Below are 27,949 nucleotides of genomic sequence, written 5' to 3'. Positions count from 1 at the left end.
TTTAAAACACATGTATAAATATGTATTTGTGGTTTAAAAAAAAAAAAAACTATTAACATTTAATTACAAAAAACGTGTTCAACGTCATGACGTCATGAGGTCAGAGTTGAATGTTAAGAAACATGGTTGTGTAAGCCGCTGTTATAAGACGTCACTGACAGCATCCTCGGCGCTGGACTTCTTCTTGTTTTGTGTACATTAAGGAAGCAAACATGTTACTAACTTTGATAAGGACGACGATATTGAACGGTTGTAGACGAGCCGGAGTGGCAAATCAACACAGTAACGTAAGTATGATAGCCGCTAACCTAGCTAAGAAGAGTGAAAAAAGGTCAAATGTATTCTAAATAAAGTAATACAGATATTTTTTTTATTGAATTAAGTGCCTGCATGATAAACGAAGCAGTCCAGTTGTCTCATACTGAGCTCATTTAGTGTAAATTGTTAGTTTGGTTGCACTATTCAGTAGGGATGTAACGATATCAAACTCCCACGGTACGATATTATCACGGTACAATATTATTGCAGCAATGTAAAAAAAGTATAAAAACGGCAAATAAACAAACCCTCAATTACCCCCAAAACGGATTAACTTGCTGGAATATATAGACAATATAACATATATCCATAAACGTGGATGCATATGCAAAAGTGCAATGTATTTAACTGTACAGTAATTTATTTATTTATATCTGCACCTTATTGCTCTTTTATACTGCACTACAACAAGCTAATGCAACGAAACTCCTTTCTTATCTGTACTGTAAAGTTGCAATTTGAATGACAATAAAAGGAAGTCTAAGTCTAAACCTAATGTTCAACTGTTGTAATCATATTTAATTCAAGCAGTATTTTCACAGTACAAAGAACAGTGAAGGAACAGTGTTTCAAGTAACAAGTAAACAGAGAAAAGTTTCAGTTTAGTGTCTTTAAACCAACTTTGGAAACATGCTGACGTGAAGAAAACTTGATTTAAATGCCTCACAAATTGATGTTTGGCCTGGCTTATATCTTTGCTTTTCATCGATGAGGTGGCGACTTGTCCAGGGTGCAGCTAAGATAGGCTCCAGCACTCCCAAGCGGTACAAAATGGATGGATGGATGGCAATAATCTTTTTTGTGTGATGATTAATCAAGTGATTTCTCATGGTCACTCCCTGTGAACCCGAAAAGGGACAAGCGGTAGAACAAAATGGATGGATGGCTGGCAATAATCTTTTTTGTGTGATGATTAATCAAATGACTTCTCATGGTCTGATTTAAACTTTGTGGGAGGATCTATGAGCTTGAGCTTTCCGCTTAGCTCAGTGGTTCTTAACCTTGTTGGAGGTACCGAACCCCACCAGTTTCATATGCGCATTCACCGAACCCTTCTTTAGTGAAAAATAAAATGTTGTTTTTTTTCAAATTCAAGACAAAGTTATATGTTTTTGGTAACACTTTAGTATGGGGAACATATTCTAAGTAACAAAGACTTAATTTAGAGTTATTTGGACACTAGGGGAACATATTCTAAGAAACAAAGACTTAATTTAAGAGTTATTTGGTTAGGGTTAGGGCCAGGGTTAGAGGGTTAGGGTTATAATAAGGCCGTGCCGAATAAGGCATTAATAAGTACTTACTAATGACTAGTTAAGAGCCAATATGTTACTAATTTGCATGTTAAAAAGCAACTAATTAATGGTGAATATGTTCCCCATACAAAAGTGTTACCATGTTTTTTTACTGGTGCACAAAATGACCATGATCACCTTGTTCAAACAACAAAACCAACACAGTGCATACATTCACAACAAATTACACACCTGCAAATCAGTCTGACTTCTGCTGTTGCCGTATCCGTAATACACCGATAGGGAGAAGTTTTTATTTACACGATGAGTCGGGTGTGTTTTGACCTCCGCCGAACCCCTGAGGCCGACTCACCGAACCCCTAAGGTTCGATCAAACCCAGCTTAAGAACCACTGGCTTAGCTACTCTGTGTTTTAACTGAGTAGCGCAGGATCTTATGGGTAATGTGGACCGTAGACCGGCTCCCAGTTCTCGTTTACCATCACGTCACAGCATTACAATACTGTTACAGCCCTACTATTCAGCTGTCAAGTATGCATTCTAATGTCGTAGCTTCAGAATGTAATACCGTACATCATGCAGACTCCAGACTCACTCAAATGATGTGTTCCTATAATATCTGTTCTCTGTGCCTTGATCAGACTGCACATGTACGACACTGGCTGACGAGAAGAGGCCACAGCACCATCACAGCCGAGGCAGGAGCTTCATCCTCCCCAGCAGCAGCAGTCAGTGTCCCCAATGCAGCCACAAACAGGATAGTAGGTCGCTGGTTACTTGGTTGTAGTGGCCTGGTGGTGGGTGCTGTTGTCCTCGGTGGTGTCACGAGGTAAACATTGCAATGTCTGTCATCTTTGCGTATCAGGTGTCTGTGATTGATTTTTGTCTATTTATTTTAATAAACCAGACTGACAGAATCCGGCCTGTCCATGGTGGACTGGCACCTGGTGAGAGAGATGAAACCCCCTCAGTCGCAGGCAGAGTGGGAGGCTGAGTTCTCAAAGTACCAACAGTTTCCTGAGTTTAAGATGTAAGATGGCATTTGCTGCTCTTAACTTTGACAGTGTTCGATAAGTGCATTTAATTTCCAATTGATTTGAATTAAATGTACTTGCAACGTTAGTTAGAAGCAATTTTATTGACAAACAATTGATTTACAAATAATCTATATCGGATTTAAAGATTTTCATATGACTTAAAAAGCTTAAATCGATTGCTCAAGTTCTAAATTGTGACTAAAGACGTTCCATTCTATGTAGGGTGATCCTTGCTTTTCACACGTCCCACAAATTCAAAACGTTGTCTCGCATTTGGCTTAAATTTAATCATTTTGTCAGTAATAATCCACTCTCTTTCTCCATGTTGGTGGAGGCAGGGCTGCTCATTTAACACACACACACACACACACACACACACACACACACACACACACACACACACACACACACACACACACACACACACACACACACACGTATGTGTTACCTTCTTGAGACCTCCGAAAAATGCCTACCTCTTTAGGACCACCCTTTCTAGATATATAAAGATTTGTATTTACAACATTAATAATATATACAAACTATGCAAATATAAAAAAGTTAAGCTTTTAGTTATTTATTTTTTATTTTTAATGTTTTGTTTGTAATTGGTTTTTAATCTTCATTATTTACTTCAAGTTATTACAGTATGTCTCAACCGTATTTTTCGGAGTATAAGTCGTAGTTTTTTTCATAGTTTGGCCGGGAGCGACTTGTGTGTGAAATTATTAACACATTACCGTAAAATATCAAATAATATTATTTAGCTCATTCACGTAAGAGACTAGACGTATAAGATTTCATGGGATTTAGCAATTAGGAGTGACAGATTGTTTGGTAAACGTATAGCATGTTCGATATGTTATAGTTATTTGAATGACTCTTACCATAATATGTTACGTTAACATACCAGGCACGTTCTCAGTTGGTTATTTATGCCTCATATAACGTACACTTATTCAGCCTGTTGTTTACTACTCTTTATTTATTTTAAATTGCCTTTCAAATGTCTATTCTTGGTGTTGGATTTTATCAAATAAATTTCCCCAAAAAATGCGACTTACCGTATACTCCAGTGCGACTTAAATGTTTTTTCCCTTCTTTATTATGCATTTTCGGCCGGTGCGACTTATACTCCGGAGCGACTTATACTCCGAAAAATACGGTATATACATATTTATTTAATTTTTGTATTAATTTTGCCCAAAGGGGGTGCATTTCAATTTCTTACACACACTTGTTATTACACATGTTGACCAGAGGGGGAGCACTTAAAATTTTTCCACACACTTGTTATTTCATATGTTTACCAGAGGGGGAGCACTTTTAAAACCGACACACAGTCAATTTGAAAAAATCCCTCCTTTTTGGGACCACCCTCATTTTGATAGATTTCACCACCAGGGGTGCAAATGAGACATTTTCTATTAGATGCAATGGTTTTCCGTATTGGGACCATAATTTCGGTCCTAACTTGTTCACCGGTCCTCATATGGAAGGTACTTTTCCTTGTTGATGTCTCAAGAAGGGTAGAAATAAAAGAACACACACAGGATACAGTGATAGAGCCTCACTACAACGCAGTAGACATTAGTAGGAAAAAAGATTATTGCAAAGTCAGATGTGCCAGTGTGGAAATATTTTGGCTCCAGACACAATGCGCAAGATGAGTCCATCAACACAAACAAATGCTGAAATTGTTGGAAAAAGATTGCAACAGTAAATGACGGAGAAAAACAACCTGACCTCGTTGTGAAAAGTGTGGAAAAAAACTTTTAGATGTCCAATTCTACAATTTTGTTTGTAGAAACTTAATAAGCCATTTTTTTCGATGTTTTAGCTGTTTATGGGTTTATGTAGGATTGTTTTTTGAACAGAGACAGGTTCTAGTTTATTGTTTTTTGTTGTCATTTTTACTTAGGTGCAAATTTTCTAAAGTACCAGTACAAATGCTCCATGCTTGTTTTATGTGAGACAGCTTGAGAAAATTGCATTTAAGTAAGATCTATTAGAAGTTTTATTTGCATAGTTTTTTATGAGTTAGGTAGCATAATATACATTTTAAAAGTTATGTTTAGCTACCTTGCTGCATGTATGTATCTCGTATATTATTTGGGAACTCGTCATCCTAATTATGCATCTTTTCTGCTTTTGTAGCAACATAATAAAATAACTCTCAGAGAAAGTTTAATTTGACCCAGGTGAAGTTAGCATAGAAGCTTTAAAAATCCCCTTAACCTTTTTTTGTCATAGGATAGGATAGACTTTTATTTATGATACAGCCTGAAATAATTTTAGCTTAAACTGTTACAGAGTTTTGATGACATGCATTCAAGTAAAACGTTTAAAAATGTTCCTGGATGACATAATGCATTTGTGTACAAATAGTGGGGTATTTTCTTAAGCAAATATTAATTATGCAAGCAAGTAATCACCTGTGATTAATCATGTCTAATCCAAATTCCAAAATGTGATAAATAATTTGACAGCTCTAGTTTTTTTGTTTTTTTGTTTTTTAAAGCTGCTGCACTTTTGCTTAAATCCTCTGGTGCCATACTGCGGGCCTCACACTTTGAAAAATACATAATACCTCTCCACTGTGACCGAGGAAACGGTCAAATTGACTGTGTTTGTGTATGTTTTGTAAGTTGCTGGGAGCCTTTGAAACCTTAGAAAATGGCAACATTTAAACACAGGAAGTGAACAAACTATCAGTAATTGCTGAGAAGTAAATAAGATGTGCTTGTTCGGACATGTTGATTTGTGCAAGTGTAAACATGTAATGTACGTTAGTTTAAGTATGTTCGAAATAAACTAAACCTATTTGAGGAGATGAAAAAGTGATCTCACAGCATGCAAATGATCTGTCGTCCTAGAATGAATCACGGCATGACTCTGCCCGAGTTCAAGTTCATCTTCTACATGGAGTGGGGTCATCGTATGTGGGGCAGGCTGGTGGGACTGGCCTACATTCTCCCCACTGTGTACTTCTGGAGGAAAGGCTACTTCACTCGCTCCATGAAGGGCAAAGTGATGGGCCTTTGTGGATTCGTCTTCTTCCAGGTGAGCTGGTGGACGATAATTATCCGACATTGTGACAAAGCATCACGGGGGTTTTGTGTGTCCTCTCAGGGTTTGTTGGGTTGGTACATGGTCAAAAGCGGTCTGGAGGAGAAGCCAGAGTCCCACGACATCCCGAGGGTCAGCCAGTATCGACTAAGTGCTCACCTTGGTTCTGCTTTGCTCCTTTACTGTGCCAGTCTGTGGACCGGCCTCACGCTCATGCTGCCTGCACACAAGGTACGTACTTCCAAGTGGAATCAATGCCTATGTGTACAGCTCTGGTAATAGTAAATTCTCACCCACCTGCACAAATGTACTTCAAAATGTAACAATCAAAATAAATATGACTTTTTTTTTTACTAGGGCATGCATATATAATATGGATTAGTTTGACCATTTAAAATCAACAATAATAAAAAGGAGATGCTTGGAAATAGCATAAAAATGCCCCAAAAACTTGGAAAAACGCGATTCATAGCGTTACTTTTTGGTGTAACCATCATGAGCGTTCTGTTCAGGTATATTTCTTTTATATTTTGATAAATCATCATAAATAGGTATTGATCAATCTTTAAGCTGTGTGTATTTGATTTCCGTTTGCTTTTGACATCTTATTTAGAATTGTAGTTGAAACTTTTACAACCTTGTGTTGCGCTCATGATGGCATAACCAAACTAGATTATTTTGAATTTGTATTCCCTTTTTTACATTTAGTATATTTAAATATACTGTGTTTTATGTTTTTTTCTTTTTGGAACATGTACTATACATATAATATAATTAAGTCCCATATAAAATTATGTTTCTAGCAATACTTTAATTTTGCCTTTGAAAGTAACACTTCAATGTCCATTAGTGGAGCTGAACACCTATACTTTTTGTGGTCCCAATTTGGCCTTTAATATTACTTGTGTAACACGCTAAATGGTAATGGTAAATGGGTTATACTTGTTTAGCGCTTTTCTACATTCAAGGTACCGTATTTTTAGGACTATAATTCGCAGTTTTTTTCATAGTTTGGCCGGGGGTGCGACTTATACTCCAGTGCGACTTATATATGTTTTTTTCCTTCTTTATTATGCATTTTCGGCCGGTGCGACTTATACTCCGGAGAGACTTATAGTCCGAAAAATACTGTACTCAAAGCGCTTTGACGCTATTTCCACATTCACACGCACATTCACACACTGATTGCGGGAGCTGTCATGCAAGGCCCTAACCACGACCCATCAGAAGCAAGGGTGAAGTGTCTTGCTCAAGGACACAACAGACATGACTAGGATGGCAGAAGCTGGGGATCTAACCCTTAAGTTGCTGGCACAGTCGCTGTACCAACCGAGCCACGCCATCTCTAGGGGCTAACTGCAGCCCAGTCAGTATGTCCCTCACCACATTGCACTTTGAAGTTTGCGACCTGTAAAGCTGACTTTGAGGGTGTCATTTCATGTCTCGAGGGCTTTCTCAATGTTAAAAACATTAAGATTTAAAAAGGTCGAAACATGTTTTTATGCTCTAGCTGTACAATATTCCATTTATAATCAATAAGTGGAAATGTATTTACAGGCATGTGAAATGTTCGCGAAAATCTGCATTTTTAAACATTCATTTTCGCGCCAAAATATCACTTTTGCGGGTTTTTTATGGAATATAAAAAAAAAACAGGACCCATGTATATCCGTGTATATTGTAGCGTCCCGGAAGAGTTAGTGCTGCAAGGGGTTTTGGGTATTTGTTCTGTTGTGTTTATGTTGTGTTACGGTGCGGATGTTCTCCCGAAATGTGTTTGTCATTCTTGTTTGGTGTGGGTTCACAGTGTGGCGCATATTTGTAACAGTGTTAAAGTTGTTTCTACGGCCACCCTCAGTGTGACCTGTTGATCAAGTATGCCTTGCATTCACGTGTGGGTGTGTCAAAAAGCCGCAGATATTATGTGACTGGGCCGGCACGCAAAGGCAGTGCCTTCAAGGTTTATTGGCGCTCTGTACTTCTTCCTACGTCCGTGTACACTGCAGCGTTTTAAAAAGTCATAAATCTTACTTTTTGAAACCGATACCGATAATTTTGAAACCAATACCGATAATTTCCGATTTTACATTTAAAAGCATTTATCGGCCGATAATAACGGCAGTCCGATCTTATCGGACATCCCTACTTACGTGTTGTCGCCTTCGTTTTGTCTCTGAGCCACAACCCTGATGGTTTTCTACTTTGCTGCTAATCATATTTGGATGATTACAATCCGAACACTGTTAGTTCCGAACCAGTTTTAGTTCTAGAGTATTTATTAGTAGCCAGCAAGAAGGTATATTTTGTGACGGATGTAAACACAGGTCACAACATCCATCCATCCATCCATTTTCTACCGCTTGTCCCTTCCGGGGTCGCGGGGATGCTGGAGCCTATCCCAGCTGCACTGTATTGTATTGTATTTTGAGGCACACACACCAACCCCTGTTACACCGTGCTGCTGAGGTCACAGCACTGGAAGTAAATGACCTGAGGGGGCGTGTCTACAGGATAGAGTTGCCAAATGGGAAACATTTTGAGTTATTTCCATGCATGTTATAGAATTTGACATTACATTTTCAATGACAATAATATTAGTAAATGATCTACTAAAAAAATAAAAATGATGTAGTACATTTAATGGGACATGTAAGTGTCAAAAATACAGCCATAAGAGGTTGGTAGATGATAATAAATCTAAAGGGAAAGTACAGTGTAGAAATGCACCCAATCCCAGGAAATGTAGTCTTGAGCTTCAACATTTTGTTTCGGGACTTGCGTGGTCGCACTTTGTGCTAATAGAAAATGTTCTCTTTTTTCTGTCAGTTTTTCCTTTTTTTCTCAAAGGGTGCACACATACCTCTATTTACCATGGCGACGCCTGGAACCAATTATCAGCAATAACAAGGGTTTACTGTATATTACTCTTGGCGACCAGAAGTAGATTTGTCCATGGGAGCCTGAGTGTGTGCATAGAAGACACAACCAACAACAATCTCGTACAAGTGCGTTTATACTTGACTATTGAGGAATATGTTATAATTAATATTTTACTTACTATGTAAAGATTTGTATTTTCTATAAAGAATCACCTATGAACAATAAACAAAAACAAAATACTTTCACAATTACAATTAAGTTCAGTCCAAAAATTTCAAAAGTCATGTTTATATTCCAGATAATGTCCAAAGTTTCTATAAACGGGGAAAAAAATAATTTGATAGATCCAAAGGAAAATAGGAGTGTTCCATATCTCTTACTGCAGAAAAGCCAATTTAAAACGTCTACGCCACTTTGGTATTGAAAAGGTAAACAAAACACAGTAAATGGTCAAAAATCGTGAACAATTTTTTTTAGACATTGTATCTGTGGGGAAAAGGTTTGGCTACAATACAAGCCGTCAGCTTTCAAAGCAATGCTAAATCAACAATGAGATAAAAGACTGTAAAAATATATTCCAATTAGAAAAAAATATATAAAGACAGAACAGTAAGATTATATGGACAGCCATAAGTGTTTACATTTTGCTTTATATTTATTATTTTACTTATTTTTTTGTCTGGTTTTGTATTTGTTTTGTATCATCCCGTGAGGTGTGTATTACTTTTTTTGTTCGGTTTGTATTTCGTGAAGTTTTGCACTTGTTGTGTTTTTTGTTTGTTTTCATTATATTTGGATGTATTTGTTTGGTTTGTATGCTATCCATTAAGTAAGACTACGTATTATGTTGAAGGGGGCAGGAAAATATACGATTTTCTTCATCCTGCTCTTTCTCAGGCATTGGTGTGTAAATGTGTGTTTAGTTGCTGAGGTTTAATTGTCTATTGATCAAAGATGCACATCAATGAAGGAGATAAATATGAAATGAATCTCTATGGACTTTTGAATAGACGCGGCCACGATGCTTCTAAACCAAACTAAAACTCTTACAAAGGACATGAATAAAAGATGATCATGTACTGAAGTGACCAGTCGCCATAAACATGTGACCCCCACTAGTGGTTGTGGCCTTAACCAGCCCCATAGAGCAGTGTGATTCTAAAACTGTGTTATGCCAAATAATCCCATAATTACTTATTGAAACACAGTGTTACTGTTCAAAGTGTGTGTAACGTTACAGTGGCCAAAAATATTAAATATACGTGTTAAAACAACAAAACACTGCCTTGTTTTTGTTGAGTATTTAGGCCTACTACGTTACGTGATAATGGTCATTATGGTGGTACTTGGAGAGAGTGTTTTCTTAGGTGGTAAATGGTGAAAAAACAGTTTTTTCATTGATCAATACCTGTGCTTTGTCTAATACAGTTGGCAGAAACCAAACGTCTCGTGCAGCTTCGGAGGTTTGCCAAAGGCACGGGTGGGCTTGTCTTCCTCACAGCTCTTTCAGGTATTATGAAAAAAAATGTAAGTTAAAATAGAAGACGTATTGTATTGTTATACCAAGAATAGGCCATACTAAGAGTGCTCCAAATTTTTTTTTTACATCCAAATCATAAATATTTATTCTGATTTTAAATTGATTCATAATTTAAAAACAAATATTTAAAAAATATATATATATTTTATTAAGAATCTTTTATTTTATTTTTTTACGTATTTTTTGGCCATATTCGCGCTTATTAACTGCAGCCAAGAGGAACCTTTGTAACTTCTTTTGAAAGGGTTTTATTATCGTTTTTTTAACAAAATTATATTGCGGTAATGGTGTGTTGAATCGAAAATCAAATCGTGAGTCGTAACATTCCCATCCCTAGGCCATACATGGCGACACAATAGTTCACTTTAACCCTAAAGGTGCTGTTTGCAACTTCCTCACAGTTAAAAGTTCTTCAAAGCAAAACATTTTTTAAAAACTATATATCAAGAACACCGCGCTTATGTTACCTTCAGTGGTTTAACAGAACACATTTATTTGACAATTGTCAACATTTTTCACAATTACAGTTTAGTAATAAAGTTTATGTAAAATAAAATTAAAATGTAAAAGTCTGCTCCCTAAGCAGACTTTTACTTCCGCTTATTTAATATTTAAATGCATTTAAAAAATTAATCCGTCATCATCTCTTTCACAATGATTGTGAACGATAGGCAAAATTCCCAAAAAAGTGCAGTTCCCCTTTAATGGGGAAAGACTTTGTCTCTTGTTTTAAAAGTTAAAGTTAAAGTACCAATGATTGTCACACACACACTAGGTGTGGCGAGATTATTCTCTGCATTTGACCCATCACCCTTGATCACCCCCTGGGAGGTGAGGGGAGCAGTGGGCAGCAGCGGTGGCCGCGCCCGGGAATCATTTTGGTGATTTAACCCCCAATTCCAACCCTTGATGCTGAGTGCCAAGCAGGGAGGTAATGGGTCCCATTTTTATAGTTTCATGTTAGCATTCAAGCTAACAAGCTGGTGCCAGTCAGTCAGTGAGTTTATCAAAGTGCAGTTATCAATCACGGAAATCTTTATTTTAATACCAACCGTCTGGAGTTTTACAGCGGTTAAAATGATTATCGTTACATCCTTAAGTGTTTACCATCATAAAACAGGCGCTGTGTAATGGTCATTTAGTGGTTATTTACATGCAGAAATTTCTGCATTGTGATGCTCATAAACAGTATGTGAAGCTCAGTACAGAATCCCGACCATATTTGTTGCAGGCGCTTTTGTGGCTGGATTGGACGCGGGCCTGGTGTACAACTCGTTCCCTAAAATGGGAGAACGCTGGATCCCTGACGACCTGCTGGCCTTTTCTCCCACCCTGAAGAACTTCTTTGAAAACCCTACAACTGTTCAGTTTGACCACAGAATCTTGGTAGGTCGCAAAGGCATGCTGGGACAGGAATCAGTCACATGTTTGTGCGTCACTAGAGTCCTCTGGAACACTTTTTTTTTCCAGATCTAGCGCTAGAATACCATATTTCCCAAACAAAATTTCAGAAGAATAAAACATTTATGCAAATATCAGCCGCAACGGACTATAAGCCGCAGATATATAGGTTGTGAAATGAGAACGGCACTTGTACTTCCGGTTCGAGGCACTAAACAGAAGGAAATACTGTAGGCTAGGGGTGTCAAACTAATTTTAGCTCAGGAGCCACATGGAAGAAAATCTATTCCCTTTTGGGCCACTCTGGTAAAATCTTTGCATTAAAACTTAAAAATAAAGACAACTTCAGATTGTTTTCTGAAAAAATCACATTCTGAAAAAGTACATATTACAAATAATCCTCTTGGCAAAACACTTCAAGTTAGTTGAGTCTGAGGAAAAAAATGTTGGTAAATGTAATCGAGTGTTTCCTCAAACCGCCGCATTGGTAAAATGAAGTGAAGTGAAGTGAATTATACTTATTTAGCGCTTTTCTCTAGTGACTCAAAGCGCTTTTCATAGTGAAACCCAATATCTAAGTTACATTTAAACCAGTGTGGGTGGCACTGGGAGCAGGTGGGTAAAGTGTCTTGCCCAAGGACACAACGGCAGTGACTAGGATGGCGGAAGCGGGGATTGAACCTGCAACCCTCAAGTTGCTGGCACGGCCGCTCTACCAACCGAACTATACCGCCCCAAAATGCCACAACAAATCATTCAAATGTTACCATTATATAATAAACAAAACAATTATCTAAATGACACCAGAGTTGAGATCAAGGTAACATAACTGCAAACTTAACCAATGTGAACATGGTAGATTTAAGCTTAAAATAAAATAGAACATACAACAAATGTAGAAAAACACATTTTTACAATGGAGTTCAGAGTGCACATCGTGCATTCAACCAATTGCAAGCACTGTACGGAACTCTAACTAAAAAGATGGGTCATGTTGACTTAAACCTTTGCATCTTACCCTTTCGTTATTTTATCCGTTGATTGGATAATTTCCAATGAGAGAAGGTATTGTGCTTCAATACTGCCGCCACAACAGGACCAGCTGATCGGACACGTCATCTTTAAACACTGTCATGTGTGATGTTGGTCACACTTGAATTGCTATTGCGACATCAAGTGGACACATTTAGAACAGCAGTTTCTTTCAGTAAAAAAATGCAGCTAATTTTTATATTTAGCAATCTGATCTTGCGGGTTGAATAAACCTGTTCAGGCCCGCGGGTTTGACACTCCTGCTGTAGACGTTCAACCCACAGCACCTGCAGTGAGTGAACTCGTCCAAAAGATGGCGCCATAGCACAAATTAACACATTTTCAGTGTCTCTGTGAGATTTGTGAAAACTATTTTTTTTCATTTTTTTCATGTATTTATTTATTTCAGGCAATGACATAAAAAAATAATAATACAAAAAAAGTACAAAGTTGACAACACATAATATAAATTAATATAGTGCAAAAGGTAATGTATAGTATGTAATGCATGATTGTCCCGTTTTGCCTGAAAGGGAGTGGGAAGAAGATCATTTATTTAATCCCACCCCCAGTTCTCCATTCAGTGATTAATACATTGAGTTTCATTCTTACTTTGTTTAAGGATTATAATACAAATGTTGTATCATAGTGGCGTTACCACAGGTAACAATAATTATTACACTTTAATAGGGCTGCAACTAACGATTAATTTGATAATCGATTAATCTGTCGATATTACTTTGATTAATCGATTAATAATCGGATAAAAGAGACAAACTACATTTCTATCCTTTCCAGTATTTTATTGAAAAAAAACCAGCATACTGGCACCATACTTATTTTGATTATTGTTTCTCAGCTGTTAGTACATGTTGCAGTTTATAAATAAAGGTTTATAAAAATAAATAAAAATATTTAAAAAAATTGCCTCTGTGCATGCGCATAGCATAGATCCAACGAATCGATGACTAAATTAATCGCCAACTATTTTTATAATCGATTTAATCGATTGGTTGTTGCAGTCCTAACAATAATTTGTATCAACAATGTAGGAAGAATGAATATACCAACAATGGTAGGGGACAAAATACCAACAATGGTAATAGACAACATAGCAATAATGGTAAGGAAACATTGAGCACATGATAACACTTTGAGACAGAGTACAACAGCAGGTCAAATTAAAGACCCTCATCTCTATATTTGAACCAGGCCCCATGTTTGTATAATAGTTTAAATCGATAAATAGTTTGACATTGCTTGTGTTGTAAATCCAGTTTGTTCCATAGTTTTACTCCGCATACAGACACACAAAAACGTTTACGAGTGGGTTTGAGCTCTCGGCAATGAGAAATATCCAATTGTTGAATACAAATCACTATGGCCGTTAAAGAAAAATCCATAAATTAGTCGCACCGTTTTATAAGCCACAGAGTACAAAGCGTATGAAAAAAGTAGCAGCTTGCAGTCAAGAAAATCCAAAAAGACAATCCAATCTTTATCTTTTTCCAGGCAGTCACCTCTTTGACCGCCATCACTGGGCTTTATCTGTTCTCCAGAAGGATGGTGCTGCCCAGGAGAGCTAAGATAGCCATCAGCCTCCTGGCAGCAATGGCTTACGGACAGGTAATTGTGCACATAAGTCTGGTGCGCTGCATGTAAACACACTTGGAACTGTCCTGCTTCCTCAGGTTGCACTGGGAATCAGCACCTTGTTACTGTACGTGCCCACTTCGCTCGCAGCCACCCACCAGTCTGGATCTGTGGCACTTCTATCGCTGGCCATCTGGGTTCTGGCCGAGCTCAGAAAGATGCCCAAATAATGATGGACATGTTTCATCCATGTGGAGCCAGAGGATGTCGCACCACCGGTGAGAACGCACCTCTACGCACAAATTCAAAACTTGTTCTGAACAAAGGTATCAAACAGCATTTTTTTTTTAGACTAATAAATCACTCACTCAAAACTCCATTCTGCCTTTAAGCTGAACTGGATATTACTGTAAAAAATGTATATTTAAGTTATGAACCAATTCTTACCAACATAGTGAGAAGTAATAATCCTTGTATGCCTTTAAACAAATAATGTATAGTCAGTTTGCATAGTAACTGTGATTTTTATTATCTCTGTACAAAATATACATATTTTCCATGTCATGTAACTAGTTCAGAGGCTCGGCTAACAGAAGTCGGTACAACAGGTTAGTTGTCAATATTCTAGACGGATTACATGCGGGGAATAGACAGGTCTGACTTGTGGCAAGGAGCAATCACACGTACACATGGTGGAAGCCATAATTATGATTTTATTGTGTTCTCTCACAGAAGTGATTATTGCTGTCTGGGTATTCATTTTTTGGGGGGAAATGCAATTTCTTCATGCTTTTTGATGTAATCTCTGAATTAAAAGTAGAATAAATAAAAAGGATGTGAAGAAAAATGCTTATTACGTCTCTGATTGGTCCTTGCCAAGTTAAAACACAGTATTTCTTTCTTAGATGATAGACGAAATGTCTCTTCTTTGGCGTTAAGAGAAAATGGGATCTTTACCAATACATACACACAATACGGATTTTGTCTAATTTAAGGGGTTTTGAAAGTGTGAGCCAGTTAGAACCTACTTTAGAAGCTTGAAAACACAAGTGGAAACTCCAAAGTCAAACATAGTCAAAGACTTAATTCCCATAGGAAACATGAAATCAATTGTTTCAGACTCTTCAGAATACCTTGTAGTAAGTAACAGTACAGGCAATGTTTCATACAACCATATTAAGTTTACTTAATATAACAAAGTAAAACTGATCACCTAAATTCCTGTAGTGAAGGAACATGAAGTAATATTGTCGCCTAATGGCATGTTATAGGTATTGCTCAAATGGCTTTGTTGTGTAATATACAGTAAAGGCCAACAGTTTGGACACACCTTCTCATTCAATGAGTTTTCTTTATTTTCATGACTATTTACATTGTAGATTGTCACTGAAGGCATCACAACTATGAATGAACACATGTGGAGTTATGTACTTAACAAAAAAAAGGTGAAATAACTGAAAACCTGTTTTATATTCTATTTTCTTCAAAATAGCCACCCTTTGCTCTGATTACTGCTTTGCACACTCTTGGCATTCTCTTGATGAGCTTCAAGAGGTAGTCACCTGAAATGGTTTTCACTTCCCAGGTGTCATAGTTTTGATGCCATCAGTGACAATCTACAATGTAAATAGTCATGAAAATAAAGAAAATGCATTGAAATGAGAAGGTGTGTCCAAACTTTAGGTCTCTACTGTATATAAGCGTATTTGTATCTGAGCAGCCAGTACAACAGTCTTATGTTGGAGTAAGTTCCATTTATTGTACTGTGGTTATTGTCACACGTAAAAAAGTAAGTAAAAAGGACAAATGCATTGAATCCTTAAAGTCACATTTTGATGGGGGTTTGAAGTTTTGTTGTACATTTTTCTCGCACCATTTTTGTTTTTTGGGGGTGGAGGCGTTTGACTTTGGAGCTTTCACTGTACACTGGGACCTCGGGATACAAGTTTAACTGTGACACAGCTGGAAAAACGCCGACCATTCAAATGAATTAAAATCAATTTGATCTGTGCCCCTCCCCATGTAACATGTTTTTTAAAAAGTAAAATTTAATTTAGATTTTTTTTTTTTTTTTTTTAATACAATAGAATGTACTTTAAACAACCTCAGGAATTTCATGAGGTAATGTAATAAAACCGTACAACATTTACCTTGGAAAGTGGACTTCTTCAGTACCTCCTTTCAGCTGCTTCTCAGTCAAACACACCATCAGCAGCTTTTCCATATTTCCATTGATAAATGTCTGCCATTTTGACATTATTTTGACATCCTTGGCTGGCTTTATTGACTCATTCGATACAGACTAGCTCGAACTGCTTCGCCAAGTCACGTTCGGTCATGGTTTTAATTATTTATTTCTTTAATTTGATGAATACTATTCTTTTCTTATTCTCAGCACTGTCCTCCACACTCACTTTCTTTCTTCCCATGGTTGGAAATCACGGTTAAGTCAATCTCTAGCTATAAGCTAATGCTAGTGAGTGAAGACTGGATGTTTTGATCAGATCTTACAGCGTTCACTGTGGCATACTCTTTACCAGACCTGGGCAAATTACGGCCGGCCAGACATTTTCAAATAATTTTTTTAGACCTTTAACATCGAAACTGTGGCCGCCATTATGATGTGCAGTGTTTTTTTAAATTACCGTCAGTCCTGAACTATAGAAAGTATTTCAATGGTTGGAATTTGGGCTTTTGAGTGATATACGAGTTATTATGGTAATCTACGTCACAGCTTCTCAGACAGGCACCAAACAGTGTGGACAGGGTTTGTTTCCACAGAGTGTTTCCAGAGCGGCCGGCCTGAAATGTGAGTGTCAGGGACACACGCGGAAGCACATTTCTACAACAAAGTTCTGCAGAAAAGTGATATTACATCAGATTGTAGGTGTTCATGTCTTGCCATGTTTGTTGCGTTTCGCTTGATTGCAAAAAATGTCGATCGAGGAGGTGGTGTGAGAAGTAAAAGAGGAGCGACGTTCATATGTTAATATTCAGTGTTTTATCGTTCATATTTAATATCCTATTACATGTACATTCTGGGTGTCTCATTCAGTAAAAAAAAATTAAATTCTATTGCGTTTTTTGAGGTGGTCTGTCATAACGGTTTTAGCATTAGTGTTCCTGAAAAAAGGGACCCAAGCACACATACTGTACAGCAGATTTTTACAGATTATATATATATATATTTATATTATTTATATATTATATATATATATTAGGGCTACGAATCTTTGGGTGTCCCACGATTCGATTCAATATCGATTCTTGGAGTCACGATTCGATTCAAAATCGATTTTTTTTTTTCGATTCAACGCGATTCTCGATTCAAATCGATTCTCTATTCATTCAATACATAGGATTTCAGCAGGATCTACCCCAGTCTGCTAACATGCAAGCAGAGTAGTAGATTTTTGACAATGTTTTATCAACTGATTGCAATAATGTAAATTTGTTTTAACTATTAAATGAACCAAAAATATGATTTATTTTATCTTTGTGAAAATATTGGACACAGTGTGTTGTCAAGCTTATGAGATGCGATGCAAGTGTCAGCCATTTCTTTTTTTTAATTTTTTTATATAAATGTCTAATGATAATGTCAATGAGGGATTTTTAATCACTGCTATGTTGAAATTGTAACTAATATTGATACTGTTGTTGATATTCATTTTTGTTTCACTACTTTTGGTTTGTTCTGTGTCGTGTTTGTGTCTCCTCTCAATTGTTCTGTTTATTGCAGTTCTGAGTGTTGCTGGGTCGGGTTTGGTTTTGGAATTGGATTGCATTGTTATGGTATTGCTGTGTATTGTTTTGTTGGATTGATTAATTAAAAAATTAAAAGAAAAAAAAAAAAAAATCGATTTTTAAAAAATGACAATCGATTCTGAATCGCACAACGTGAGAATCGCAATTCGAATCGATGTTTTCCCACACCACTAATATATATATATATATATTATATATATATTCAGTACAGACCAAAAGTTTGGACACACCTCATTCACAACACGACTGATGGTTCTAACCCCATTGAGAAAGCAATAAATTCCACTAATTAACCCTGATAAGGCTCACCTGTGAAGTGAAAACCATTTTAGGTGACTCCCTATTGAAGCTCATCGAGAGAATGCCAAGAGTGTGCAAAGCAGTAATCAGAGCAAAGGGTGGCTATTTTGAAGAAACTAGAATATAAAACAGGTTTTCAGGTATTTCACCTTTTTTTTTGTTAAGTACATAACTCCACATGTGTTCATTCATAGTTGTGATGCCTTCAGTGACAATCTACAATGTAAATAGTCATGAAAATAAAGATAACGCATTGAATGAGAAGGTGTGTCCAAACTTTTGGCCTGTACTATACATATACACAATATATATCTATATATATTAATATATTAATTATACACACCGACCCCCAGGTATAGTTTTCTCTCAATGTGGCCCCTGAGTCAAAATAATTGGCCAGGCCTGCTCTATACTGTATGTCAAGTAGTCTTCTAACCTACATGTTTACCAACAATTAGCCGAGAGACCGCTTGTATACCTAAAAACACTCTTATCCCGAGGTAACGCTGTGTTTTGTTTTCTTTATTTTTCTCAAGCTGCTGTGCCTCCCTTGAAGCCCCGCTGATCCGCAACACACTATGAAAACCTGCTAATTCATAGAATTTTTACTTCTTCTTTTTTTTTTTTTTTCCTAAAAGTGGAAGAACCTGCTATAGCGACATGACTTTGGGGATGACAACAAGTGGACAAACACGGCCTGCAGTCTACTCCGGGTTATTTTAAAGTCTAGAACCACTTGGACTTGTTGGCAATGATCCTACCAGAAGGGGAGGGGATAATCTTCCGTATGCATGACGAAGGTCATTCCTGTTGCACATGCACGCGCTCTAAGGGCGAGGCACCTGTGGATGGCCAGGAAACATCAGACGGACAAGCAGACTTTGGAGCGCCTCGCTAAATAACGATATAAGTGACATCATCATGCGACACTGAAATCAGTTCCCATCCGAAAACGTGTTTGAGCCTCCCACTTGTTCATCAGAAACGTCCTTCCGGCTGCATCGGGATCATATGGATCTAGAGTAGAGGTCCATCAGGAAGAGGAAGAAAACAAGAGGTGGCTGCTTGCCTTCTGCCCAGTGTTCTGTCACACACTGAAGTCTTCCACTGATGCTTCACGGGGGCGGGGCTGTTGCTTCCCTCTCGCTTTGAATCCAGAGAAGGTCCACACGCACACACAAACACACACTCACTAACTGTGTCTTTCCACCCCCCACCCAGTCCTCGGGACCGGCACCTTCCCTGGTCCTCCTCTTCCTTAGATGACGTTGTCAAACAACTGCATGGACTGCATGATGTTCTCATCCTGGAGACACAGGACAGTCCGGTATGAAGCCAAGTGGATTTTACATTTACATCATATTAACCTTCTTTTACTCGTGGTGCAGCATTCACTCCAGACTTATTTGCTCTGCTTTAATATGCAAATAATCCGATTTTTAATGGTAACTTAACCCTGTGGGGACATTCATTTTTTATTATTTCAAACCAAAACAGGACATAAAAGTCTGTACATTTTGTATAAACATTTTGGAATTTTTCTTGTTAATTTCTCAATTTCAGTCCTAATCCAAAATATCAAACATGTAGCGTTTTATAGGCTGTTTGATCAACTAATGGCACATGTTTAAATGAGTAAAATCACTCATGTTATGCAAATGTATACTATTATATATATAAATGTATACTAATTGAAAATTGTGACATAATTTGATCAAAAGTCTTTCAAAGGGGTAAAATAAAAAAAATGTCATGTTTGGTATTTTTGTTTGGGGCTGAAGCTGATTAAGAGATTTGAGGGGTTATTTGCTTTAATATGCAAATAATAAAAGATTTTTTTATGTTAACTTAACCCTGTGTGGACATTCAATTTTAATGACTTCAAAGCCAAACAGTACGTAAAAGTCTGTCAATTTTGTATAAACATTTTGGATTTTTTCTTGTTAATTTCTCAATTTCAGTCCTAAACCAAAATATCAAACATGTAGCATTTTTTTTTTTAAACGTTCAACGTTTTATAGGCCGTTTGATCAACTAATGTCACACGTTTAAATGAGTAAAAACACTCATGTTATGCAAATTTATAGTAATTGAAAATTGTGACATAATTTGATCAAAAGTCTTTCAAAGGGGTAAAATAAAAAAAATGTCATGTTTGGTATTTTTGTTTGGGGCTAAGGCTGATTAAGAGATTTGAGGGGTTATTTGCTTTAATATGCAAATAATTAGATTTTTTTTAATGTTAACTTAACCCTGTGGGGACATTAAATTTTTAATGACTTCAAAGCCAAACAGGATGTAAAAAAGTCTGTCAATTTTGTATAAACATTTTGGATTTTTTCTTGTTAATTTCTCAATTTCAGTCCTAAACCAAAATATCAAACATGTAGCATTTTTTTTTTTTAAACGTTCAACGTTTTAAAGGCCGTTTGATCAACTAATGTCACACGTTTAAATGAGTAAAATCACTCATGTTATGCAAATGTATACTAATTGAAAATTGTGACATCATTTGATCAAAAGTCTTTCAAAGGGGTAAAATTAAAAAAACATGTCATGTTTGGTATTATTGTTTGGGGCTGAAGCTGATTAAGAGATTTGAGGGGTTATTTGCTTTAATATGCAAATATAAGATTTTTTTTATGTTAACTTAACCCTGTGGGGACATTCAATTTTAATGACTTCAAATCCAAACAGGACGTAAAAGTCTTGTCAATTTTGTATGAACATTTTGGATTTTTTCTTGTTAATTTCTCAATTTCAGTCCTAATCCAAAATATCAAACATCTAGCATTCTTTTTTAAGTTTTTTAAAACGTTCAACGATTTATAGGCCGTTTGATTAACTAATGACACACGTTTAAATGAGTAAAATCACTCGTTATGCAAATGTATACTACCTGTATTTTCCGCACTATATGGCGCACCTAAAAACCTCCAATTTTCTCAAAAGCTGACAGTGCGCCTTATAATCCGGTGCGCCTTATATATGGACCAATATTGAGCCACAACAGGTCTCGCAACCCCAGCCTCTACTGTAGCGTCTATTCTATGCGCCTTATAATGCGGTGCGCCTTATATATATATGAACAAAGTTTTAAAATAGGCCATTCATTGAAGGTGCGTCTTATAATCCGGTGCGCTTTATAGTGCGGAAAATCCGGTAATTGAAAATTATGACATAATTTGATCAAAAGTCTTTAAAAGGTGTAAAATTAAAAAAAACATGTCATGTTCGGTATTTTTGTTTGGGGCTGAAGCTGATTAAGAGACTTGAGGGGTTATTTGCTTTAATATGCAAATAATAAGATTTTTTTTATGTTAACTTAACCCTGTGGGGACATTACATTTTTAATGACTTCAAAGCCAAACAGGGTGTAAAAGTCTGTCAATTTTGTATAAACATTTTGGATTATTTTCCTGTTAATTTCTCAATTTCAGTCCTAAACCAAAATATCAGACATGTAGCATGGTTTAAAAATAACGTTCAACGTTTTAAAGGCCGTTTGATCGGCTAATGTCACACGTTTAAATGAGTAAAATCACTCATGTTATGCAAATTTATACTAATTGAAAATTGTGACATCATTTGATCAAAAGTCTTTCAAAGACGGGACGGCGTGGCGCAGTGGAAGAATGGCCGTGCGCGACCCGAGGGTCCCTGGTTCAATCCCCACCTAGTACCAACATCGTCATGTCCGTTGTGTCCTGAGCAAGACACTTCACCCTTGCTCCTGATGGCTGCTGGTTAGCGCCTTGCATGGCAGCTCCCTCCATCAGTGTGTGAATGTGTGTGTGAATGGGTAAATGTGGAAGTAGTGTCAAAGCGCTTTGAGTACCTTGAAGGTAGAAAAGCGCTATACAAGTACAACCCATTTATCATTTATTTATCATTTAAAGGGGTAAAATTAAAAAAACATGTCATGTTTGGTATTATTGTTTGGGGCTGAAGCTGATTAAGAGATTTGAGGGGTTATTTGCTTCAATATGCAAATAATAAGATTTTTTTTATGTTAACTTAACCCTGTGGGGACATTCAATTTGAATGACTTCAAAGCCAAACAGGATGTAAAAGTCTGTACATTTTGTATAAACATTTTGGATTATTTTCCTGTTAATTTCTCAATTTCAGTCCTAAACCAAAATATCAGACATGTAGCATGGTTTAAAAAAACGTTCAACGTTTTAAAGGCCGTTTGATCGGCTAATGTCACACGTTTAAATGAGTAAAATTACTCATGTTATGCAAATTTATACTAATTAAAAATTGTGACATGTGATCAAAAAGTCCTTCAAAGGGGTAAAATAAGTAAAAAAAAACATTTCATGTTTGGTATCTTTGTTTGGGGCTGATGCTGATTAAGAGCTTTGAGGGGTTATGTAAGTTTAAGTTAGAAATATCGGGGATCTACTTTGCTGTATCTTCTCAAAACACAAAATGATGCAAAGTAAACGAGGGCTGTACAATGTGGAGCAAGAATAAAATCCTGATTTTTTTGTTTCTCTGAAAATCCAATCTCACACACATGTTTAAAGGCACATCTTTGACAGGATTTCTGCAGGTATCAACACATCTGATTTAATGCAACTTAAAACGATTTTAATACCCATGATGTCCTAGTGCAGATATGTATTACCGGTATATATAGTCAAAAGCATACAATTGTCTACACAGACAAAATTGTAAGCGTTTGACAATAATATTAAATAGTTGAAAAGTTTACATAAACAGGTGCCAAATTAAGCGGTAATTTAATCATTACACATAACAATGCAATAACCCTTTCAAATGCAATAAACATATTTTTCATTCCTGTAGTATTTTTAACCAATGGAAGGCCAATTACTTAATTGCATTAATTTGCAAAATATTGCAAAAAATTACTTTCAATGTTGGTTAGCAAAATTGCACTTCAATAAATACTGAAAATCTTGAAGTGCAATTTTTTTTATAAAATCGGGAAAAACTGGATCAGGTGGATGGTTTTGTTGTTTTCATTGTTGCCAATTGCAATTGTATGATTTTTTTAAATGCCTCTGGACATCGTATTTCATGCTTTTAATTCCATTTAAGACCTTCATTTTTGCAAAATTCATTTAATGACTTTTAATGCTTTTTAATGACCCACGGAAACGCTGTTTAAAATTATTCATTATTTGTATCAACTTGGTATTTTAAATTTATGCCAATTTTATAATGTTAAGTTTTTTTGTTGCTGCTACAATAAAAAAAATAAAAAAGAAGCTGTGTTTCACAATTTTAACATCATTCGTTTACATATTTCACCTATATAGCAAAGTGCATCCAAATGTAGAAGAGTCTCTTGGAGCTCTGTCTAAAAGTTGGGTTGCTTTTGGAGGTTTTCTGCACGGCGGTTGTATGCAGGCTCTATGGGCTTGTGGAGGCGGATCTCCACTCCTGTGGTGACAACTTCGCCTTTTGTTACGGCTTGTAGTGTTGATTACTGAATAAATGCATGCTCTTTTACTTGTAATGCATACCTCTACTCGCTAAATATAACAACAATGTCGCAAAATCTGCAACACAGAACCTTTCTGCAGCGTTTTATTCTCTGCCAAATCATGTGTATAAGTTTTTGTTTTTTTTGTGAAATCACACTTGCATTATAAACTCGGTAGTAGCGTGTATCAAGGAAAATTCCAACGTGTACAGTTAAGTTGGATTGAAGTAATAAATAAAATATTACTGCAATTGTTTTTGATAATGTACTCTTACCTTTTTACACGACTCAATGAACTCCTCTATAGTAACCACACCATCTTTATTTCTGTCCATTTTCTGGAAGAAAGAAACAGCCAAGAGATTTAAAAAGAAAATATATATGATATTCCTATTTTTAGTGATTTTCATATAAATAATATATTATGTATTAATATATTAAAAACACAAAAAAAAGCAGCCAAGTGATTTAATTATTGCCTTTTGCACAATAATTCCTTTTTGTAAGCCAACTGTTATCGTTTCGAACAAAGTTCTGATTATTGACCTGGAAGAAGCTCTCCACATGCTCTCTCGGTGCATCGTCCTGCATCGTGGGGTACGTGTACTTCCCCATCATGTCATAGATAGACTTCATGATGTCCAGCATCTCCTGCAAAAGAAGAAATATATTAGTGTAGAATTAAATACCCTTTTCATTATTACAGAGTCAGCAGTTTGATGACTTATTCATTATTTACTGTAGTTTCCAACTATGATATGATTTTGTAGTTCTAAAATGTCTTATTTGCAAAAAACTAAAATAAAATCTAACAACTTGAATTGTAGCTGAGTAAACATGATAATAAACCATGTACAAAAGTAAAATAACAAAACTATGGAAATAATACAAACGTTTAAATAACAAAAAGACAGTGGAACTGCACTTAACTGCATTTGTCAGCAGAGGGCAGCATGTTACAGCCATGTTTGTCATTAATAGTACACAGGTAAATAATATCAGTAAACATAAACAAGGACAATGTAGTTTCCAACGTGTGCTTTGAGCAATCACCAGGTGCGGAATTGACCCAATTTTTCTTAATTGGTTGGAAAATTATTATTCATTTACTACAAATAATACATATTTGTTCATGTGTCAATGTCAGCGATGTTGGAAAAAATGATAAAATATTCTTCCAATAGCCGACAGGTGATACATAATTAACCCGTGCAGAATGACATGGTATGCTTGGTGGTGTGCCGTGAAAGTTTTCTCATATAAAATAACTTCAGCTCATAAATAATTCAATAAATAAATAAAAGAGTTGAATCCATCTACTGCAAATTCTAAAATCATAAATTAACCAAAGATAAACAAACAGCCTATTTTTCTTTACAATCATTTGCACTTTCTTCCTTTTGTAAAGAAAAAAAACATAATTAAAGTTCAAAAAGCTAAATACATGAATATTGAGCGAATGAGCCAAATAGGATATTTAATTTATAAAATAACATCTTTAATTGCATTGATCATTAAACTAATTCAACAATATGACAATAATGGACCAAAATGGCTATACAAAGTATAAATAAAATAACAATAAAAATGGATGTATTAATGATTGAATGAAAAAAATAAATAAACAATGACAACTTAATAAATACATAAATATCTAATCGCGTGGATTAATAAGTCTACCGGTACTAAAAAAAAAAGTAAAATGACAATAATTGACCCAAGAGGCTATCCAATTTATAAATGAAACAATACATGAATGGCTTGATGATTGAATTAATTAATAAAAAAATAAAATAACCGACTAATTGAATGAAAAAATAAATAAACAATGACAACTTAATAAAGTTAAAGTACCAATGATTGTCACACACACACTAGGTGTGGCGAAATTATTCTCTGCATTTAACCCATCACCCTTGATCACCCCCTGGGAGGTGAGGGGAGCAGTGGGCAGCAGCGGTGGCCGTGCCCGGGAATCATTTTTGGTGATTCAACCCCCAATTCCAACCCTTGATACTGAGTGCCAAGCAGGGAGGTAATGGGTCCCATTTTTATAGTCTTTGGTATGACTCGGCCGGGGTTTGAACCCACAACCTACCGATCTCAGGGCGGACACTCTAACCACTAGGCCACTGAGTAGGTGAGTAGGTAAATATGTAATCGCACGGATTAATAGGTCTACTAAAAAAAATAAAAATAAAATAAAATAATTGACCCAAGTGGCTATCCAATTTATGAATGAAACAATACATGAACAGCTTGATGATTGAATGAATTAATAAAAAAATAAAATAACCGACTAAATGAATTTAAAAAAAACCAACATATTTAGTTTAATGGATTAATCAGTTTACTCATCTTGCAAAATGACAATTATGGGCCAAAATGGCTATCCAATTAAATAAAAGAAATTAATGGGTGGATTATTGATTTAATAAATAAACAATAACTAATAAATAAATGTTAAAAGAATGGGTTAATCATTGAATTAATTAATACAATGATAAATAAACAACAATCATCGAACTAACACACCTATTGCTGACTGCTTATTCATTATAATCATCTTTTCTTCTCTATTTTTGTTGTTGTTGTTTTTATCCAATTTCATTTTATTGTTTTGATTTTGTACGGTGTCCTTGAGTGCCCAGAAAAGCGCCTTATAAATAAAATTGATTATTTTTATTATTAACTACATTATTGTATGAATAAATACATATTTAAATGCCATAAATGAATTCAAAAAAAAAAAAAACACAATAACTAACCTAACTAAATTAATTAATATTTGATTGCATGGATTAGTCAGTCTAATAATTTCTCAAAATTACAATTATGAACCATTTTATTTATTTTTATTTAGCCTTTATTTAACCAGGTAAAATCCCATTGAGATCTGAGACCTGGCCAAGAGGGCAGCAGCAAGGTTACATTAAAAACAGTAAACACATAAAACAACAAAAATGGCTATCTAATGTATGAATTAGTTATTGAATGAATATAAATAAATACATCAACAACTAAGTAAATAAACAAATACATATTTAATTGCATGGATTAATTAGTCCACACACTTTGCAAAATGACAATGGACCAAAATGGCTAGTCGATGTATTAATGAATTGAAGAATGAACGGCTTAACAATTGAATGGATGAATTAAAACAAATAATAAACAAAAACTAAATGAATAAATACAATTAATATTTGAAAGTATAGATTTAATCAGTCTACTAATTTAGCAAAATGACAATAATAGACCAAAATGTCCATTTAACAAATTAATGGTTGAATGAATTAATACAAAAATAAAATACATCTTTATATAATTGCCTGCATTAAAAATTATGTTTTTCAGATCATTTTTAGTTTAACAGAACATAAATATATATTTTTTCAAATGTTTACATTTTTCACAACCACTCAATGTATAAATAGATTGAAAAAAAAATGCATGAATAAATAAAAACACATTTAATTGCTACAATTAATCAGTTGAATGACAATAATGGGCAATATGTCTGCACAATGTATACACACATGTCATTGGCATGATTAATCAGTGTAATAGCTGTGCACATGAAAATAGCACAGAGTTCTGCTCAGGTTAATGATAATGACAGAGAGTGGAACATGCTCATTAAAAGTAAGAAAAGTGACCTCTTTGGTGATGCAGCCATCTTTGTTCAGGTCGTAGAGGTTGAAGGCCCAGTTTAACCGGTCATTAACGCTCCCCCTCAGGATGATTGACAGGCCAAATACAAAGTCCTGCGAGAGGAGAAGACGACCATTTAGTGGGTGCCTAACAAAAAGTAGAATACGATGGCTGTGCTGCAGAATTATTGATGAAGAACAAAGCGGTCACCTCGAAACTAACTGAGCCGTTCTTGTCGGAGTCGAAGGCTTCAAACAGGAAGTGCGCGTACATACTGGAGTCTGCAAAGACAAAGACACGGAAGCTGAAATGAGCAGCAAGCTAAATATAGATTTAAATAGAGATAAAGATATAACTGGAGGCCAAGGGGTTAATTGAACTAATTGAACCAAACATCATGAAATGAGATGAGGAGCCTCGCTTCTTCTGTAGAGATCAATAATGTTCTGACTGGACACTTCATTAGGTACACCTGCGTAATCTAATATAAGAGCAAATTAATTCACACCCGAACCCTTCCTGGCCATGTTTTTAATCTTAGGATTGTTCACCCGATTGTTTTGATTCTTCTCTAGGCATTAAGAAACTTATTAAACCAAATAAATTACAAGGCAATGGCGAAATGTCCACATGGTTGGACA

The 27,949-nt window shown here is 35.8% G+C and overlaps 2 protein-coding genes across 8 annotated transcripts in view; one reads left to right on the top strand and one right to left on the bottom strand.

Annotated features, from left to right (window-relative positions):
* The first annotated feature begins 111 nt into the window (after positions 1-111).
* cox15 (cytochrome c oxidase assembly homolog 15 (yeast)) lies at positions 112-23,436 on the top strand. Of its 2 annotated transcripts, none has more exons than XM_061946559.1 (10): positions 112-287; positions 2,215-2,402; positions 2,481-2,603; positions 5,487-5,673; positions 5,743-5,910; positions 9,988-10,069; positions 11,331-11,485; positions 14,045-14,158; positions 14,224-14,403; positions 18,832-23,436. In XM_061946559.1, the coding sequence occupies exons 1-9, from the start codon at positions 213-215 to the stop codon at positions 14,353-14,355; spliced, it is 1,224 nt and encodes a 407-aa protein (XP_061802543.1). In that variant the 5' UTR covers positions 112-212; the 3' UTR covers positions 14,356-14,403; positions 18,832-23,436. The 2 variants fall into 2 exon arrangements, with proteins under 2 accessions (XP_061802543.1, XP_061802461.1); XM_061946477.1 differs by having other exon boundaries at positions 18,730-23,436.
* Positions 18,796-27,949, bottom strand: part of LOC133593888 (A-type potassium channel modulatory protein KCNIP2-like) — a 375,917-nt gene continuing 366,763 nt past the window's right edge. For all 6 annotated transcript variants that reach the window (XM_061946884.1, XM_072915638.1, XM_061946680.1 and 3 more), the window contains 5 exons: positions 27,519-27,589; positions 27,314-27,421; positions 24,201-24,305; positions 23,930-23,992; positions 18,796-19,499 (listed from right to left, as the gene is read on the bottom strand). In XM_061946884.1, the coding sequence (XP_061802868.1) occupies positions 19,452-19,499; positions 23,930-23,992; positions 24,201-24,305; positions 27,314-27,421; positions 27,519-27,589 (395 nt within the window). In that variant the 3' untranslated portion in view covers positions 18,796-19,451. The remainder of the gene's footprint in view (positions 19,500-23,929; positions 23,993-24,200; positions 24,306-27,313; positions 27,422-27,518; positions 27,590-27,949) is intronic.

The sequence above is a fragment of the Nerophis lumbriciformis genome, linkage group LG02 (genome assembly GCF_033978685.3).
Source record: "Nerophis lumbriciformis linkage group LG02, RoL_Nlum_v2.1, whole genome shotgun sequence".
Lineage (NCBI taxonomy): Eukaryota > Metazoa > Chordata > Actinopteri > Syngnathiformes > Syngnathidae > Nerophis > Nerophis lumbriciformis.
Note: the sequence above shows the minus strand (reverse complement) of the source record. Positions and strands in the feature narration are given on the sequence as shown.